Source organism: Pteropus medius, unplaced genomic scaffold (genome assembly GCF_902729225.1).
Source record: "Pteropus medius unplaced genomic scaffold, Ma_sr-lr_union100, whole genome shotgun sequence".
Taxonomy (NCBI): Eukaryota; Metazoa; Chordata; class Mammalia; order Chiroptera; family Pteropodidae; genus Pteropus; species Pteropus medius.
In genome coordinates this window covers 11,577,832-11,595,143 of record NW_024340692.1, presented here as the reverse complement: position 1 = coordinate 11,595,143, position 17,312 = coordinate 11,577,832, and the positions used below count along the sequence as shown (strand labels likewise).

The following is a 17,312-nucleotide window of genomic DNA, read 5'->3' as shown; positions in this document are numbered from 1 at the left end:
CTTTTAATTTTCACAAGTAACCTGGGAACTAGATACTTTTTTATCAGTCCTACTTTTTTAGATGCAGGCAATGAGGCCCCAAGAGGTTTATGATTTGCCCAAAGTCACACAGATGGAGTGCAGGAAGTTTGGACTCTAGAGCTCCTGCCGTTGGCCTAGGGGTGGGCGGTGGAGTGAGGGTCACACTGTCAGCAGTTACTAGGAAGTATAGAGGGTGGGCACAGATAGGGCCTGGGCTGGCTCTGGGGTAGAGACTGAGGCCTAAGCCAGTCCAAGAACAGTGACTAGAAGCCTAGTCAGATGGAATTTCTGGGGGGCACTTCCAGGAAACAGGATGTGGTTGGATTTTCAGGCTGAGGTTACCTGGGAGCTCTTATTTGAAGAAGCCTCCCCAGTCCATCCTGGGCACTGCACCCTGACATGACTGGGCACCTCAGAAGCTGCAAACCGCTCAAACCCAAAGAGCAGAGGATCTGGAGAGTACGTCCCTGGACAAGTCTTAGGGTCCCTAGTGTGCTGGATCTAGTCCTGTAGCCCCGTCTGAGGGAGGGGATGATGCCAGCTCCCTTGCAGTCTCCATCCTGGAACAATGCCCAGGCATCCTCAAGGCCCCTAAATTAGCAGCCATCACCAGGAGACTTTAGCCACACCTGGGAACTTCTCCTTTCCCTGAGATCCAGGTCAGTACCTCCCTTCAATCTGGTCTTGCTGCCAATCATCCAGGGGCCCAGGTTAGCTGTAGAGTCCAGTTTAGCACAAACCTTTAGCTTCTTGGCTCAGAACTTTGTCCTCCTTTTAGACTAATACCCACCATGAGGCCTTTCAGGTGGTTTCTAGGCATAACCCCAAGGTTCAGGCTGAAGTTGCTCTCCCCAAATTCATGGACATCAAGGGCTTGTATCTTCATAACTTTTGAACAAAATCTCCTGAATCAGCCTCAGTTCTGGGAATTCAGACTTAGTCATGTTCTATGATTCTGCCTCAGGGCCTTTGCACTGGTTCTTCTCTCTGTCCAAAATGCTCTTCCTCTATCTTCATATGGCTGACTCCTTTTCTTCATTTAGATCTGTTTACATTTCCATTCCTTTTCAGAAAGGATGTCTCTGTCTCGCCTAATAAGGCTTAACCCCTCCCTGCCCCTTGTTTTGTCTCTCCCTTGCCATTTCCAGTGATGATTATCCAGTATCCAGTAGGTTGGTAATGTCTTCACACAGGACAGTACCAAATGGAAACTAGAAAGCCACAGGATTAGGAAGGAGTGGGGCCATGAGAAGTTATGGGGAAGAGGAACTTAGTGGCCATTTAACCTAAGTCCTCAGTGGATAAGAATGCTCACATTCCTTAATTCTGTTTTTTTGTCCGCCCCCCGTGCCCCTCCCCATCCACAATGGATGCAGAAAGCTGGTGAGCAAAGGCAACTGTTCTGTGCCACTGAAATGCTTCTGGGCTATACACATTTGACAATCAGGGTAGATTATAGTGTCAGGTCAAATCAGTCCTGGTTCAGTTAGAACCATCAAAGAGAAAATTTGATCTGCCCCTTGCAAAGCACAAAACTCACTCTCCCCAGCAGATAGTTATCTCTGAGGACGTCACAAAGAAATCGGGGATTTCTATTTCCTCTTCTTGATCAGGAGTGGGTGAGCCTAGATGATCTCCAGATCTGACCCTTCAACCCTGAGGTGGGGATGAGGAAAGGTGTAAGGTGCCCAGTTATTTCTGAATTTCAGATAAGCAACAAATTTTTTTTTTAGTAAAAATATGTCCCATGCAATAAGTGGGACATACTTATACTAAAAAATATTGCATGGCACACAGTTATACTAAAAAAATTATTCATTGTTTTTCTGAAATTCAAACATAACTGGATATCCTTTACTTTATCTGGCAACCCAATGGAGGAGGGACCAACATTTAAAATAAATGTCTTTCCTAGGATGAAATACTGGATTGGAGAAAACCGGCCATACTTTTTCAGGGGACTTTTTGAGGGGAAGAATGAAGTTGGTTTCTTTCATGCCAATTAAGCAATCACAGATGATCCCACCAGAAATCCAAACTCGTGACTAACATGGGACTCAGGACCAATGGGGGAAAAAAAAAAAAGATTAAGAGCCAGGGAAGCAATCTTCACACACAGGGCCAGCTGCAGACGGAGGACGATCTCACCCAGCAAGGTAAGAGCACTGCCTTCTCACGCTTAGTTGTGGTCCTATTCTTTCGGAACAGGGTTTGGGAGATTCTGGTGACTCCTTCGCCCTCCCTCATTGCCTCCCTGATACTTGGCTGTCAGCAGAATTTCTCCTCAATGTCTGTAATTCTCCAGCTTCTGAAGGCTCACAAAGTGTCCTTCTAGATCCTCTCTCTACACTGCCAAGAAGCAGAGCAGAGAACCAGGTAAAGTGATGGCTCAGGCTGTGAGCCACTTGTGATCAGCACCATTCTCCTGTCGCTTGAAGGACCGCTTCTCTTGGTTTGGGTGGGGTGAGGGGCATTTGCTGTCCCTACGCTGTTTGCCAAAGCTCTGAGCCAGAGGTATAGACTTACAAAAACAATTTAACACAGAATTAATTGAGTTTTGTGTCTGTAATTTTGAACATGGGCTTCACCCCTGTGTTATTCACCTGAGCTGATCAGTGAAATTACACATGAAATTGCCCCAATAGAAAGGGTTCATGTAAATTCCCCACTCTGCTTCCCGACTTTTCTCCTGCTGTTTTAAACAGGCTCATTTATATAACTCTATGGGGATCAGGCCTTTGAAATTCATAAGAATAAGAGGGAAGAAAAGTACATAATAGCAAGGAGAGAAGGGAAACCACTGTTGGTTTTTAATAAGCACTCTTTAATATGACCACTGCAGTCCATGAGTTTTTGTTCATCTATTTGTATTATAGTTTAATATAGTTTAATAATATAAACATAAATAGATATTTTTAAAACCTCAGTCATGAGACTTGGACAAGGGAAATTGCAGAAATTGGTTTCAGTTGGAGGGACAAAGAATTGTTAGCAAAGTCAGGGCGTGGACGTCCTCAGCTTGTTTCAGGTGGGGTGAGCGTGGACCAAACCAGGCACCTGTATGGGACAGTTTCCTTTGTTGGAAAGTGTTGGGGACGCTGTGCTCAGCCACACACACATGGTGTCCAAGGATTGCTATCTAAAACCTCTGGAGAGAAATATTCCTTTTCTTTTATTAACCACAGTCTTGGATCAGGGAAAATAAAGACTGCGAAAAATGCTTTTTGTTTGTTTGTTTTTCTACAGTTTATGTTATGGAGTCAAATCAAAGGGAAATGAAGAGTATTTTTCACTCAAATAATAACTCAGTTTGCAAGTTTTTGCTTTTGTTTGTAGTTTCTTCTTTGAACTTAATTTTTCAGTTGGCGAAAGGAATTAGAAACCTGAGCAATTTCCGCCCAATAGCAATGAAAGAAGAAAACCCAGAGTTCCCAGCCATTGTTAATGGTCACCTAGAGGGAATGTCTCTGTGGGTCTTTATGAGATGATGAGCAAGGACTCTCTGGATGCATTAAATGATACCTGTGTACCTCTGCTGTTAGGTATCCTGTCACCTGATCCTACAAGATGCCAAGTGAAGAGGCCAACTTTGTCTATAGGTACCCCAAGAGAGGGCACAGCCACTCCTACCTCACAGCTGAAGAGTAAGTTCCGACTGGCCCCGGTGTGGTTGCTGCTTGTTGACAGCCTCTGACTCTCACCAGCACACGCTGTTTGTAAATCTCTCTAGTGTTCATTTCTCCAGAGGGTAAAAACCATGACAATGAGGCAAGAAGACCTTGTGGTTCCACAAGGAGCTCACAAAAGCTTCTCTGAGGCTGAATAGACAAGGAGATAGGAATGATTACAACTTGGATCTGGCCATTTTTGCCTGCATTCTTGGCTGTTAGGGCTTTGCTGTAAGTTCCCAGGCTGAAAAACATGTCTGGGAGCAAATTATCTCTTTCCTTAAGCCATGTTCTGTCTACTCTCAGGCTCCTGGAGGTGGTCTGCAGACAGAACAAAGGTCAGTTGCCAAAGAGCGAGGGAGCATGAAGGCCAGGTGTGTGAGGCTCCACCTGCAGACTGACTCCAGGGTGAAGATGGTGGTCAGAACCTTTGCATCATAACCTTATCCTAAGGAAAGGCATTTGGTGTTATGAATCAATTAAAAATAAGTGTTTATATGGTTAAGAATTTCTAAATGCTAAGCATTGTATGACCTGCCTAAGATGCTATTCTTGTCTTTGGAAAAAAAAAAAACTCATAATCTAGTGGGAGAGTTAGGCGTGAGAATAATTTTGGCAAGAGTAAGTACTGTAATGGGAACACGGGCCACAGGGACATGCTCTGCAGGTACTAGAGTGGGCACGGGTGGGGGGCGGGCTCCACCCTCTGAGTGGGGACTCCAACAGACAAACAAGGAACGAGGTTTTTATTTGGACCATCTCTTGAGTGGTCTGTTGAAATCTTCCTGCAAGCCTACTCTCTCTTAGGAAAAAATGGTTGAAAATCTTTACCAGACTGGACTAGCAGGGTGAAGCAAGCGGCAGAACCCATCAGAGGCACTGAGGAAGCATTCAGACTGGGAGTATTTCCTCAGAAGGTCCCGTGGGATTCTCTAAAGTCCCTGCGTGGTCATTTGGGGGTGGAGGTGGGCAGATCTTCTGAAAAAGTGTTCTAACAGCAAAGGTATACTCTGTCGGGGGCACATTGCACATGGTACTGAGGAGGATATTATTTCAGGTTCTGCATGACAACTCAACAAACCATTGCTGTGAAACCTCACTAGAGAAGAGTTCTCAGTTGAAAGGGCACAAGTCACTCATGGAGCTTGAAGAAACACAATTTCCTAGGCACTGCCACCCTAGAGGCTGATTCAGTAGGACTAGGAGCGGAGGCCCAGTTTCTGCACTTTAATATGCATCTCAGGTGACTCCACTGGAGGAGGTATTTGGGTGACACTTTGAGGCTCCCAGCCCAGCTCGGTAGTGGGTTCTTTTGGTGTGTCTGGCACATCATGGTGTTTTCCATTCTCAGTCAGTCAGTCAGTGTGTGTGAGTGCAACGTGACTGTGCGTAAAGAGGTGGAACAGAGCTCTGTCTGTGTCAAGATATCTAAGAGGATAACCGCAGATCTGGTGGGTAAAATCAGAGCGCAGGCATGCTGGGAATTTGATCAGCTGCCTTCAGTCATGAGAACCCACTGAATGCTCCTTGTGACAGCCTCATTACATGAAAGGGCAATACAACAGGAAAAGTACTAGCCCAGGAGATGCAAGACCTGGGTCTAGCCCAAATTCTAGCACTCGCTTGCTGGGTATCTCAGGCCAGTTGCTGTGAAAGCTACTTCTGCCACTTGCCTATTGTACAACCTTAGGCATTTTAACAGCCTAAAGTCTTGTGATGTCAGCTGTGAATTGAACATTATACCTACCTCAGAGGATTGTCATGAGGATGGAGTGAAAGCCTATATATGGGAGGCTTGGCACAAACTGGTGCTAAATGAGTGGTAGAGTAGCTGCTAAGGTGTTGGTGATGCTGATGAACCGCGGTAGGTTTTAGCTTCATGATCTAAAAGTGGGTGGACTGGACTGCATAATTAGGTCAGTGTTTTATTCAGTACTGGCATCCCATTTTTCTCTCTTTCCTGTTCGGAGGTGGACAGGATAGACTTGGTGCCTCAGTGGCCTTGAGATGGAGGTGGTCCAGTAGGTGGTACTGGCAAAGGTCTCTCCAGGAGATGCCTCAGTTAGAGCTTGCTCTGCCTTCAGCTGCTCAATCTCTTATAAATCACCTAGCTCTGCAGAGCTTTTCTTTAGTAAGTCACAGATAAAAGACTTAGTATTCTCCTCTTTGTTGATGTTGTTTATACCATGAAGTGGAAAATCAGGCAGGTGTTAGCTAATTGACAACGTTATGCAGCGAAAGCAGAGCCCCAAGCACTGGAAACATGGGCCACTGTACACAGCATCCAAAAGGCTGGCTTAGACTCCCAGACTGCATCCTGCTGCTGAGGATCTGCCCCTTCTCAGTGATGCTACAGCTTTGCTCCGGGTTGAGCTCAGACACTTCTTCCCAGGGATAACCCCCATGCTATTTCTTTTAGTAATCCATGCTCGACCATCCGGGAGGTACTTAGAAATATCTACAGCTTGCCTGACTCCAAAAGTCATCTGGACTCTCTGACTTGGCAGTCAGGCTGGCTGGAGAGGTCAGGTCTCTAGCCTCAGCCTCCCCAGGCTCTATCCCTAGCTTCATTCTGAGATGCCTGTTCTAGGTCACTCAGGTCCAGTCCAGTCCTTGGTGACCTGCACTGGATTCTGGGAGCAAGTGGAGACCTGACAGATGCTTGCTTAGCTGAGCATAAATATGGGACACGTATCCTACTAGCTGGGCTGGACTTTGCCTCCCTATATGATAGTTACAGTCTCAGAAACCTCTAAACCCCACAAGACGTACTTCCAGTCACAGGCAGAATGTGCCAGCTTTAAGACCTCAGTGGCTGGTTTCCAAGCTCTGTCTTCATTACCTTCTCTCCCTCTCAACCAAAACCTGCTCTGTGGAAAGTTGCTGATCTCCTTATTCTCACTAGTGTCAATGACCTATAAGAGGTTAAAGTAACTTTTTGCCACAAACCCACATATTTGTAAATAGTTATTTTAAAGAAGACATTAAATGACTCATTCGTTTTGCATAAAGACTGGTATTATGAGGGAGAGATATGAATTTGTAAACATCCATACTTCATTTGTTCATTTTTTATTCATTTGTTTGGCCATCTATACATCTGTCCATCCGTCCGTCCATCCGTCCGTCCGTCCATCCATCCATCCATCCATCCATCTATCTATCTTTTCATCTTTAGGAAATAGTTCTTGAAATACCTATGTGCCAGACCTTTTCTAGACATTGAAGACACAAATTAAAAAACAAACAAGCCCAAAACTAAAAAACAACTCTGGGAGCTCTTTTTTTTATTTCTAGAAGACATAGGATTGCCACCACAAGGCTGCCTATGAGGGAAGGCAGGATGGGTTGCCATCATACTGGAAAGGATGATGCTGAGTCTAGAAACATGAATATATTAATCAGGGCACAAATGGAGAGGAGCAGTGAGGAGTGAAGGAGGTGCTGGGCGGAGGGCCCAAACACAGCTGAGAGAGACTCAAGTTCAGATCCTGGCTCTGTCTTGTGCTACCTCTGTACGATCATCAGCAAGGGACTTAACCTCTGTATATTTCCTCATCTGTAAAATGGGGGTGGTAAGTGGTACCTATCTTACAGGGTTGTTGTGAGAATTAAATAAGTTAATGTATGTAGAATGTGTAGCATGACACCCAGCTTATAGCAGATGTTAAGTCAATGCTAATTACCTTTTCCTTTTTGTTGACTGATAGTCAGGGAAAATGATTTAAACCAGCCCTGATGAAAAGGTAATTCAGTCTCAGTAAATATATTATCCGTATAAGGGTCAGTTGCTACTGCACCTCTTGCACTAGGAACCTGGGTGCCTGAGCACATGCCAGTTAGCGCAGCTCCTGTTGGCACATAGGAGGTACTGTCCCTGGATACAAATGCTGGAGGACTGGTGGGTGCCTGGTGTGGCGTGGGATGGGAAACTACTTAGGGACTAGCGGGTGCTGCTCTGGGCTGGCAAAGCCCCAGTGAAGACGAGAACATTTCATCACAATATGGGACAGGCTTCTGTACCAAGATGGATTTGTCTATCTGTTGGGCCAGGGCTGCGGGGATTGGCATCTTGTCAGTGATCCTCGGAATTTTACTGTTCATCGGCTGCTGGTATTGTAGAAGACGAAGCGGATACAGAAGATTGAAGGTTGGTAAAGTTCCCACTGCTGGGATCCTTCCAGATCCAGGACCTCGCTTCCTCTTATTTCTCTGAATTTCTGAGGAGTGGGGCAACATTCTCGACATCACCTCTAGCTCTGATTCCTGGCTCTGATGAGTCTTCTCTACACTGTACTTCTTGCAACTCTTTCTTGGCCTCTGTTCAGGAACGAACTCCAACCAGGAACTTGGCTCCTCCTTGGTTGCACTCACAGCAAACTTGAGTGTATGTGTAACTGAGAACTGATAGTTTGTGGGGCTCAGGGGAAGAGTTCATGTTCATGGTCCTCTTGCACAGCAAACGGCAGCTTATAAGACACTCTAGGTCCTACCAGTCCTTTGGGGGCTTCTCACTGGCTCCGTTACTCCACTTAGTGGTTGCTCTTCTCACCTTGCCTCTTCAACCCTTTTCTCTCAGGTTGCCTGGGAATTCCAGGTTCTTCTAACTCTGTTATACCAAGCAGTCCAGCAAACCTAAGAGCCACATAGCCATTAGTGCAATGCAGAGACCATCCACTCCTCAGCAGCATAGAGGAGCACCAAGTTTTGAACAGTCTCTATCCTCCTTCGATGCTCAGTGTGGTTTTAATGGGATTTTTTCTTCTTTACCTATACGAGCAGGAAGCTAAGAAATGACACAGTCCAGTCTTGGGGCAGCAGGATCTTCCACGAATAGAAAACATCAGCTGAGTCTCTAAACTATAAAAACTACAGATTTCAGAAACTTTGCTTCAAAGCCAGGTAGCATTGTAGCACTTAAGCATCCAAAGACTCTCTTTTCTTTTCTTTTCCTTTTTTCTTTTCTTTCTCTTCATTCTTTTCCTTTCTATTTTTTTCTTTCCTTTCCTTCTTTCCTTCTTCTCTCCCTCCCTTATTTTCTCTCTCTTCCCCATCCCTCCTTTCCCACCCCTTTCCTATTATTACAGATCTGAAAGCTTCTGAGGTTGATGATAATGGGAAAAAAAAATCACCTTTACAAAAGATGTTGGAAAGCCCTATTCCTCAGTAAGCAAGCACTTCATTCAGAGGAAAAGGTTCTGTGACAGAGGGGAGAGTTGGTTTGGCTGGGGAGCTAGAGTTTGGATCACTGAAGTGGAGAAAGGGAAGGTGAGAGCTGTGGCTTCAAATTCTTCTCCTCCTTGCCAGGAAGCTTGGGCAGTCTCATATGTCCCTTTTCCTAATGCCCATCTTGCCAGTGTCCCAAATACAAACTGTGAAAGACAGGGCAGATTTGGGGGCTGACACACCTACCAACCAGCAGTCCTCCAGTGTGTTGACATTTAGTGGGAAGGAGGAGAAGTTGCTAAGTTTGAATAAGAATCCAAACCAAGTACCATGGAAGGCCTTGGGGTATGAGGTTATGGATTGGACTCTTGCTCATATAACACCTCTCTGTGGCTATCCACAACAGGTTAGATCGAAAGGGACTTTGCGGTCTGCCACAGAACTCCGTCTGTACCACTAGCATGAGGTACATTGCCTTGTAATTGGTTATTTACTTTTTTTTTTTTTTTGCCTCTTCCATCCCTTCTCTTTTCTCCATTTATGAACTGGAACAGACAATATTTCTTACTCCTCTATGTGCTTGGCACATAGCAGTCTACCCAATTGTATGGCATCAGGATTTGGTTTCATTGTCTACCATTGACTTGCTTGGTGACTTTATGTTTTAACCTCTCTGAGCCTTATTTGCTGTTCTATACCTAGACACATGTATATAAGTTTTTATTTAATATATTTTTTCTACATATTTTTTAAATTCATTCTATGTTTATATATAAAAAACACAACGACCTAGTTTTTCAAGGAGTAAAAGTTTTACGAACTCTATATGTTGGTACCCATTTCCTAACTGTCCACAATTCCTAGTTTGATGCTACTGGACAAAAAGACAATGGTTTTTTTCCCCTTTCTGCTTCAACACTCTCATCTTAAACTCATTCAATTTAAGAATAATGGAGAGTCTTAACATCGTGGGCTCAGACACGGTTACTTGTTAAGTTTCAAGTTCAACCTATCATGCTTCCATTCCTCTAGGCCGAGAGCAGTTATTCGCAGTTTCTGGAATTTTTATGAGATAGAACTGGTTCCCCTACTGTCTAAAAATGCCGTCACTTATTTTTTAAATTAATATTAAAATCTTGTTTTGACACTTTCATATTTCCTGAAATGCCAGGTGGAGATCAGCAGTCTAAGAAATGTACCCAAAATTATGTAAAATAGTGTATTAAGTACTACATTTAGTTATATAATTACCTGTCTCTTTTCACTGATTCTCTTTTCATTTTTTTCTATTTTCACTTTAAAACAGAACATAAATGACAATAAATGCAAACTCAGGTATCTAAGTTACTCCACCTTTAACAACTTTCATTAGGCTTTAAAATGTTTACTTTCCCACTTTCACTGACCATAGAATGATAGCACGGTTGGTTGAAATTAAGATCTCCTAAAATTTCTCCCCTGGCTAACATGTCCTCTTAGATCTGGAAAACTTTTGAAAGGAGAGACGGCTTTTTGGAGCAATATGTTTCTGCAGGAAAATCACTTGTAATCACTGTAAGTTGGTTTTTGTATTTACCAACTTTACCCTTTCACTTGGAAGTTTAGGACATAATACTTTTGATTCCTAGGGAAAATTTTCGAGGCCCCCCTGAACGTTCAGTTTATACTCATGTCTCATGGTGTTCTGTTTCTCAGTGCATGGTCAGGGGCCTCTGCACTCAAATCATCTGGGGTTCTGCTAAAATGCAAATTCTGGGACCAGCTCTGGTGGCGAGACCCAGACACCCGTATTTTAACACCCACATTGAACTTTGAATGCAAATGAAGAGAACTGGCAGTGAAATGAGGGAATGGATCATGTTCCCTTCCTATGGCAGGTGAGAGATTAAAAAAATAATAATAATAAAAGTGATAATTTAGTAAAGGAAGAGAACACATTAAACACCTTTTCTAAGGTATATCACTGGGAGTTGGGTAGGGAAGCAGAACTGCCTTGTGTCCTCAGGTCAAGATAGGGTCATTGCGCATATCTTTCCAGGAGGTAGGGTCAATAATAATTTCTGGCCCGAGTTTAGGAAAACTACTTCTTTATAGTCTGCAGACTGTATAGGTATCAGCCCAATCTATGTCTGGACTCATCCAATTGATGTTCCAAACACTTCTCCTCCCTGAGAAATCTGCCTTCATGCCCTTCTCATCCAACCTAGTAGATAGACCTCAACGATCAGTCACAGTCTGCAGATGAGCCTGAAGAGCCGCTGATGACCTGCACAGCCTCCCTGTTCTAGCCTCCCTCAGCTAGTGCCACAGAGAGTAACCTGCTAATGCTCTACTGGCTGGATTTGACTTACAGATATGTTTGGGCTTGCATTTTTAAAAACTGAGTTAAGTGCCAATATTTAAAGTAATATATGAAAATCTCGATTTCTAGTTTCTTTTTTAAAATCAAAGGATCTGAGAAAAACTGGCAGCTATGCAGTGGTTATCCCTTTAAATGGGATATATAGTCCCTCCTTTCCTATGGCCTCCACCTGACCGTACTTGATCTCCTTGCATCACCTGCCTGGTCCCTGTAAGTATCTGAGTAAAGCTAAGTTGCCCCAGGTGTGGGCATAAGAAGGTGCATTTTCTGTAGAGCAGTGGTTCTCTGTGTGACCCTGGACCAGAAGTATCACCTGGATACTTCTTAGAAATGCAAATTTGTAGGTCTTATCCCAGACCTACTGTGTCAGAAATTCTGGGCATGGGCCCAGCAGTGTTTAAACAGGCCTTCCAGGTGACGCTGAATCATGCTAAAGTTTGAGAATCATTGTTGTAGAGAATTTAACAGTAATAAAAGGGACTAAAAATTAGTCTGCTTTTTATAATCATCATATGCTAGCAATTTTAAAGAATGTCACTGATGAAATACTCCACCTCACCAGGGTGAACTGCTCCTGCAGTCTATACTTTGGTTTGTGTCTCTGTCTTGTACAAACTGTTGTCATTCTAGTCTAGGGCTGGAGAGCATCGCCCTCTAAACCTATCCAAAGCACTAAACTTTTACTTCCACCCCCAATAACTCAGGGCTATTTTGTATAACTTGGCCTTAGACTGATTTGTCATCATTGTTGCAACTTGACTTGGAAGCTGAGGACTACAACCATAGCACATCTATTACAGCATATGCATTTGTAGTGTTTAAGATAGTTTGCTGTCATTATGGGGAAGGCAGAAATAGAGAGTATTCCTGCTGTCAAATTGTCATACACTTGTCCTCACTGTGATACCAGCTCCTGTCTCACTAGCTCTGATCTACTCCACTAACAATCATTCTCCGAGGTTCATTTTTTAGATTCACTCTTTTTCTCCTACCCTTTAAAAACAGGCATTGACTACTGGGTATCAGGCACTGTACTAGGTGCTTTACCTTTAATTCCCACAAAGACTCTGAGAGGTAGGTACTATTACCCTCCTATTACAGATGCAAACACTGGAATTCAGAGAGGACACATAACAAGTAAGTGGCAGAACCAAGGTTAAAACCCATTCTTACAATGTCAGCTTCTTTCTCTTTTGTTTAATGGACTCAATTATTTCTTCTTGTCCACTGACCTTCATGCATTCACATTTCAGGACAAAAGCCTTCATGCTGGTACTCCAAGTACTTTAATAGGAAGATGTTCATGTGAGGGGCTTGGTCACCAGGACAGCAAACTGCCTTTTCAAGAGAACAATTGTGAATTTGTGGTAGGTTGATATCCTGCATCTTGGTGTTTTCATATATGGCTGCTTTTAATTCAAATGAATCAAATTATTTCCATTTAAAAAGCAAGGACGATGTGAATATATTTAATGCTACTGAACTGTATACCTAAAATGGTTGAAAAAGTAAATTTTATGTTATGTATATTTGACCATAATAAAAAATAAATAGTAAAGATAAAAAACCAAAGCAGCAGAGAGATTTTCTTAAATTGTGTTCCCCCAGGCCCAGATTTTCCAGGGTCAATAATGAGAGTCCTACATGTGATCCAAAGGAAGAAATTTGTTCTGGATACAATGTCCTTTTGTCTTATGTTTTTAGTATATTTGTCTATGTCCTGAACATAGATATATCTGAGAGAAAAAAAGGACCTGTTATTGTGCAGAGTTGTGCTGTCCAACAGGGTAGCTACCAGCTACATGTGGCTACTCAGCACTTGAGAAACAGTGGTCTGAATTAAGATGTGCTCTACTGCATACTAGATTTCAAAGACTTAGTATGAGTTAAAGGGCATAAATAATTCATAAATGATTTTTATATTACTCGTTGAAATGATACTTTGATATGTGAGGTTAATAAAATATATTATTAACTTTATCAGCTTATTTTTTTAATGTGCCTACTAGAAATTCTACAATCACATATGAGGTGCACTCTGTTTCTATTGGACAACGCTGGTACAGATGCCATATATCATAATGGTTGAGAGCACTGGCTCCCAAGCCGAATAACTGTTTCTTCTTAGCTCCACAATTTATTGTGTGACCTTGGGCAAGTGACTTAACTTCCCTGTGCCTCAGTTTCCCAACCTATAACATGAACACAATGAAAATTGTTGTAGAGCTAAAATGAAGGCCTAACATATTTGTGTTGTTGATTGTAGCAATGGCCTTCAGACACAATGGCAAGGATTTATCCATGTGGTAAAGATGCAACGTACATTAGTGTCTGTAAAAGGGGTTCAAGAATTCATTAGTTAGGGCTTGAGACTTCTACTGACAAGGATAATCCAGGTATAGATAAATTTTTGAGATCTGAGGAAGCCCCTTAACTCTATTTTTCTCTACTCTTGATCCCAACAATGTTTCAACATTCACACTTGTGAAATTTAACGATTACCTCACTGAGTGGAAATTAGAAGTGGGCACTTAAGTTTGTCCGGAGCAAAAGTACACATACGATGCTATTTTGACTTAATCAATCTTCCAGAAACATGCACTGTTGCCAAGTCCATACTCTCCCTTTGTCATTCTTACAGGTTCCCAATGCTCCACCTGCCTATGAGAAAGTCTCTGCAGAACAGTCACCACCACCTTATTCTCCATGAGAGCCAGCAAAGCCCTTGAGAGATGCTGAAGTCAGTTTCCTCACATTTTTCCCTAAATTTAATATGGGCATTTAATGATCTGCTTTGAAATGCTGTAGTGTACATCGCCTCTAATAATAAGCTTAGTGTTAAATTCTTAGTAGGGCAAACAGCAATACTAATTGAGGAAATGATGAAAAATATTAAAATGGAAAAACTTTGTCAATAAACGTGTAATGCATGCTTTTGTGCCAGTAGTAATGTTAATAAACCTACAGTGTTGTATTATTTTCTGAGACAGTTTTTCAAGAGTGTATGCTGGGACCATTCAATTTTTTAAGTAAAATTTGGCTAATAACTAACACACTAGTATTCTGATTTTTGAAGAGCAACCTCTTGACCAAATTGTACTCTAACATAATTGTTACAGGGGAGTTTGTGCTAAGGAGTGCCCGAAGAATACTTTTACAGGTTTAAGACCAAGAACTGATTAACCTATCAAATTATAGTCAGATTCATCTGAGGAGGAAAGTGTCAATAGTGTCTTTTTGTGCTCCAAAATTCCATGATGCTACAATAATATACCACAGAAACCTGTATCTTAAGTAATACATATAATGCAGTTCTAATTACATTTTGCTTCAGGGCTCGATACTAGCATAATTTATGACAAAGATTTTTTGTTAAGGTGGTGTCAGAATGTAAATAAGTAAAAACCTATTTTACTTATTTAGCTGATGTTTTGCCTTAAATGTCTCAGTGGCAATTTAGTTCTTTTGGGCTTCCAAATCTCTCTCAAAAGAACATATAGAAGAAATCATTAAGAATCAGAGATTCTGAAATAGTGTCATTATTTGCATAGTAACATGACAATTTTTTGTTGTTGACATCTACACATCACCTATGTATGGTATTATTTATCTAATATTTTCCTTTCCATCAGCTCATTTTTTTTTTTTGGCTCAAATTTATATCATTATCTAAGTGGAATATCAGTATCATTTTCCATAATTAGAGGATAACTATAAAAATGAAGATAATGAAAGCAAATTATTTTTATTAAAACCTTAGGAAGATACTGATGATCCAGAAGGTTGTCAAGCTGAGACCTGCTTTCTTTACTACAGAGGGAGATTAGCAAGAATCAGAGAAAAGCTTCTAACAATTAAAAGGCTTACTAGAGAAAGAAATGACTTTCTCACTATGTGTTATCTAATGCTGTCAATAAACCACTTAAAGTCATCTTGTGCCATTGGAAACACCAGTGTAGCACAATGGCATCATTTTCTACAAAAGACAAGATTACACTGCAGAGAAAAAATGCTGAAGAGACTTATTACACACATTGAAAAAGAAATCATTCAAAAAAATATTAAAATATCTCCCTGCCCTTCCTGATTCTGTCCAGTTTTAACTCTTAAAATAAGCCCCATCCATTCCATTTTCAAACAAATTCTAAACAAACTCTGTCAGGCAACTGGCTAGCTCCTCTCTTCATCACAGGCTTAGTCTCAGCTTTAATCCTCCACATTTATAGAATAACCTGTGGCTTGAGCCCTAGGCCCTTCGAAGATTTCCCAGATCATCATCTGCTGAGAATTCTCTCCTTTCCCCAGGGAAAAAGGCTCTCTTCACAGAGTCCCTCAAGGCAGTGTCCCAGGTGATGGGCAAAGATGGTTGAGTTGAGTATGCCAGAGAGAAACTAGGAAAGCGAGATTTTGTTTAAAGAAATACAAAGTGCCAGATTCAGCCCAAAGGACTTGCTCCCTACAGAGGAAGCCACACCTAGAAAATGACTCCCTGGATTGGACACCATTTGCAGGACGACCTTGGGACCCAGGAGCTCAAGATGGCAGGATCATGATAGAAGGAGCCTGAGTCACTAAATCACCACTGGGGAAGTCTCCCCATTCTAGGAATGCTTGGATTGAATGGAGAAAAATTGGTCCTACGGAAAATCCATTAACTGTTAAGACATTGCCAGATCTGATATGAAATCCAGGGCTTAGCTAATACCTTTGTTGAGGTCCTTCAGTGCTCTGTCTGCCCTTGCCCATTGGACTGAACAAACAGGATGGGAGTGGGAGCTTCCCAGGGAGGGAGATCCCTGTGACCTCTGCAGGCAAGATCCGGCTTCCCTGCAGCTGAAGGAAACTTGAACTCAGGAGAACAAGCCTCACCCAAGGTCCTGGGCACGAGTCCTCTACTGCAGCATGCCCGACCATGAGGCCCTAGCATGCTTGTGGGCAGAAAATGGGTAGTGGCAAGACATGGCTTTGATCTCCTAGGTTCTCTGAAGGATCAGGTCAGGACTAGAATGGTCAATGCTCATGGCTAGTCTCTTCTGGCTCATTGTTTTCTACTTGCCCAAATGCACTGGACAAATACTCTATTTGTGTAGTGAGCCGAATAAAGCTGGAGAGCTGTTTTACAGAATCTGGTCTTCCCTCCTCCTCCTGCCCACCAGCCCTCAGATGGTATTGTCTGATGCTTGATTCAAGGCCCAAGTCTCTGTGGGTTTCCCTAGGAGATTCTGATAAGGATGCTCTGATTGTTTTTACAGTAAAGAGTAGGCACATTTTAAGGAGAAAAAGAGCTAGCGAAAAGACTTGGCTTGAGTTATAGTTCAGTGAGATTAAACTGATCACACAAAGCAATGAAGCCCTCAAGTCACCTCCAGTGGAGACCAGTCCTCTGAAGTTACAAACACCGTTTGGCTGTACATATATAAATATATGGCAAGTGCACTCGTCACTTGAGAATACTGCAGAACTTTTCAAACAAATGCAAGCCCCCTAAATTTTCATTTCATGGCTTGACTTTTAGGACTGACACAGTCACTTGAAAATGCATCAAAATCCCTCAATCTCAAGTGACTGATGACAAAACATCTTAAAAGCATCTCAGAACACCACCAAATTTCACAAGGAAATCATAGATGGTCTGGATGAAAACACTTTTTAAGAAAGCCTAAAACTGCTATTCCAAGACCGTGAGATGAAAGTAAAAGTGTGCGAAATGAAGGAACAGGAAAAAATGCGTGACTACTACAAATGAAAGTGGCTTTAAATAAAAAAGAGAGCCCATTAAAATCTCTGAAATTGTACTAAAGATAAGTTTTCCTGCTTTCCTTAGAAAAGATTACAAGTTGGATGGCCTGAGTCACTAAATCACCACTGGGGAAGAGTCTCCCCATTCTAGGAATGCTTGGATTGAATGGAAAAAAATTGGTCCTACAGAAACACCAGTATAGCACAATGGCTTCATTTTCTACAAAAGACAAGATTACACTGCAGAGAAAAAATGCTGAAGAGACTTATTACACACATTGTAATAAGTCTCTCAGTGGAGACCAGTCCTCTGAAGTTACATCAATTTTATTTTCACTCATCTGTTGTTCCTACAT

At 42.2% G+C, this 17,312-nt stretch overlaps 1 protein-coding gene across 1 annotated transcript; it reads left to right on the top strand.

The window, feature by feature from the left end:
- The first annotated feature begins 2,121 nt into the window (after positions 1-2,121).
- Positions 2,122-14,209, top strand: MLANA (melan-A). The gene is made up of 5 exons (XM_039881398.1): positions 2,122-2,177; positions 3,564-3,665; positions 7,743-7,839; positions 12,471-12,584; positions 13,859-14,209. The coding sequence occupies exons 2-5, from the start codon at positions 3,589-3,591 to the stop codon at positions 13,925-13,927; spliced, it is 357 nt and encodes a 118-aa protein (XP_039737332.1). The 5' UTR covers positions 2,122-2,177; positions 3,564-3,588; the 3' UTR covers positions 13,928-14,209.
- Positions 14,210-17,312: the final 3,103 nt, after the last annotated feature.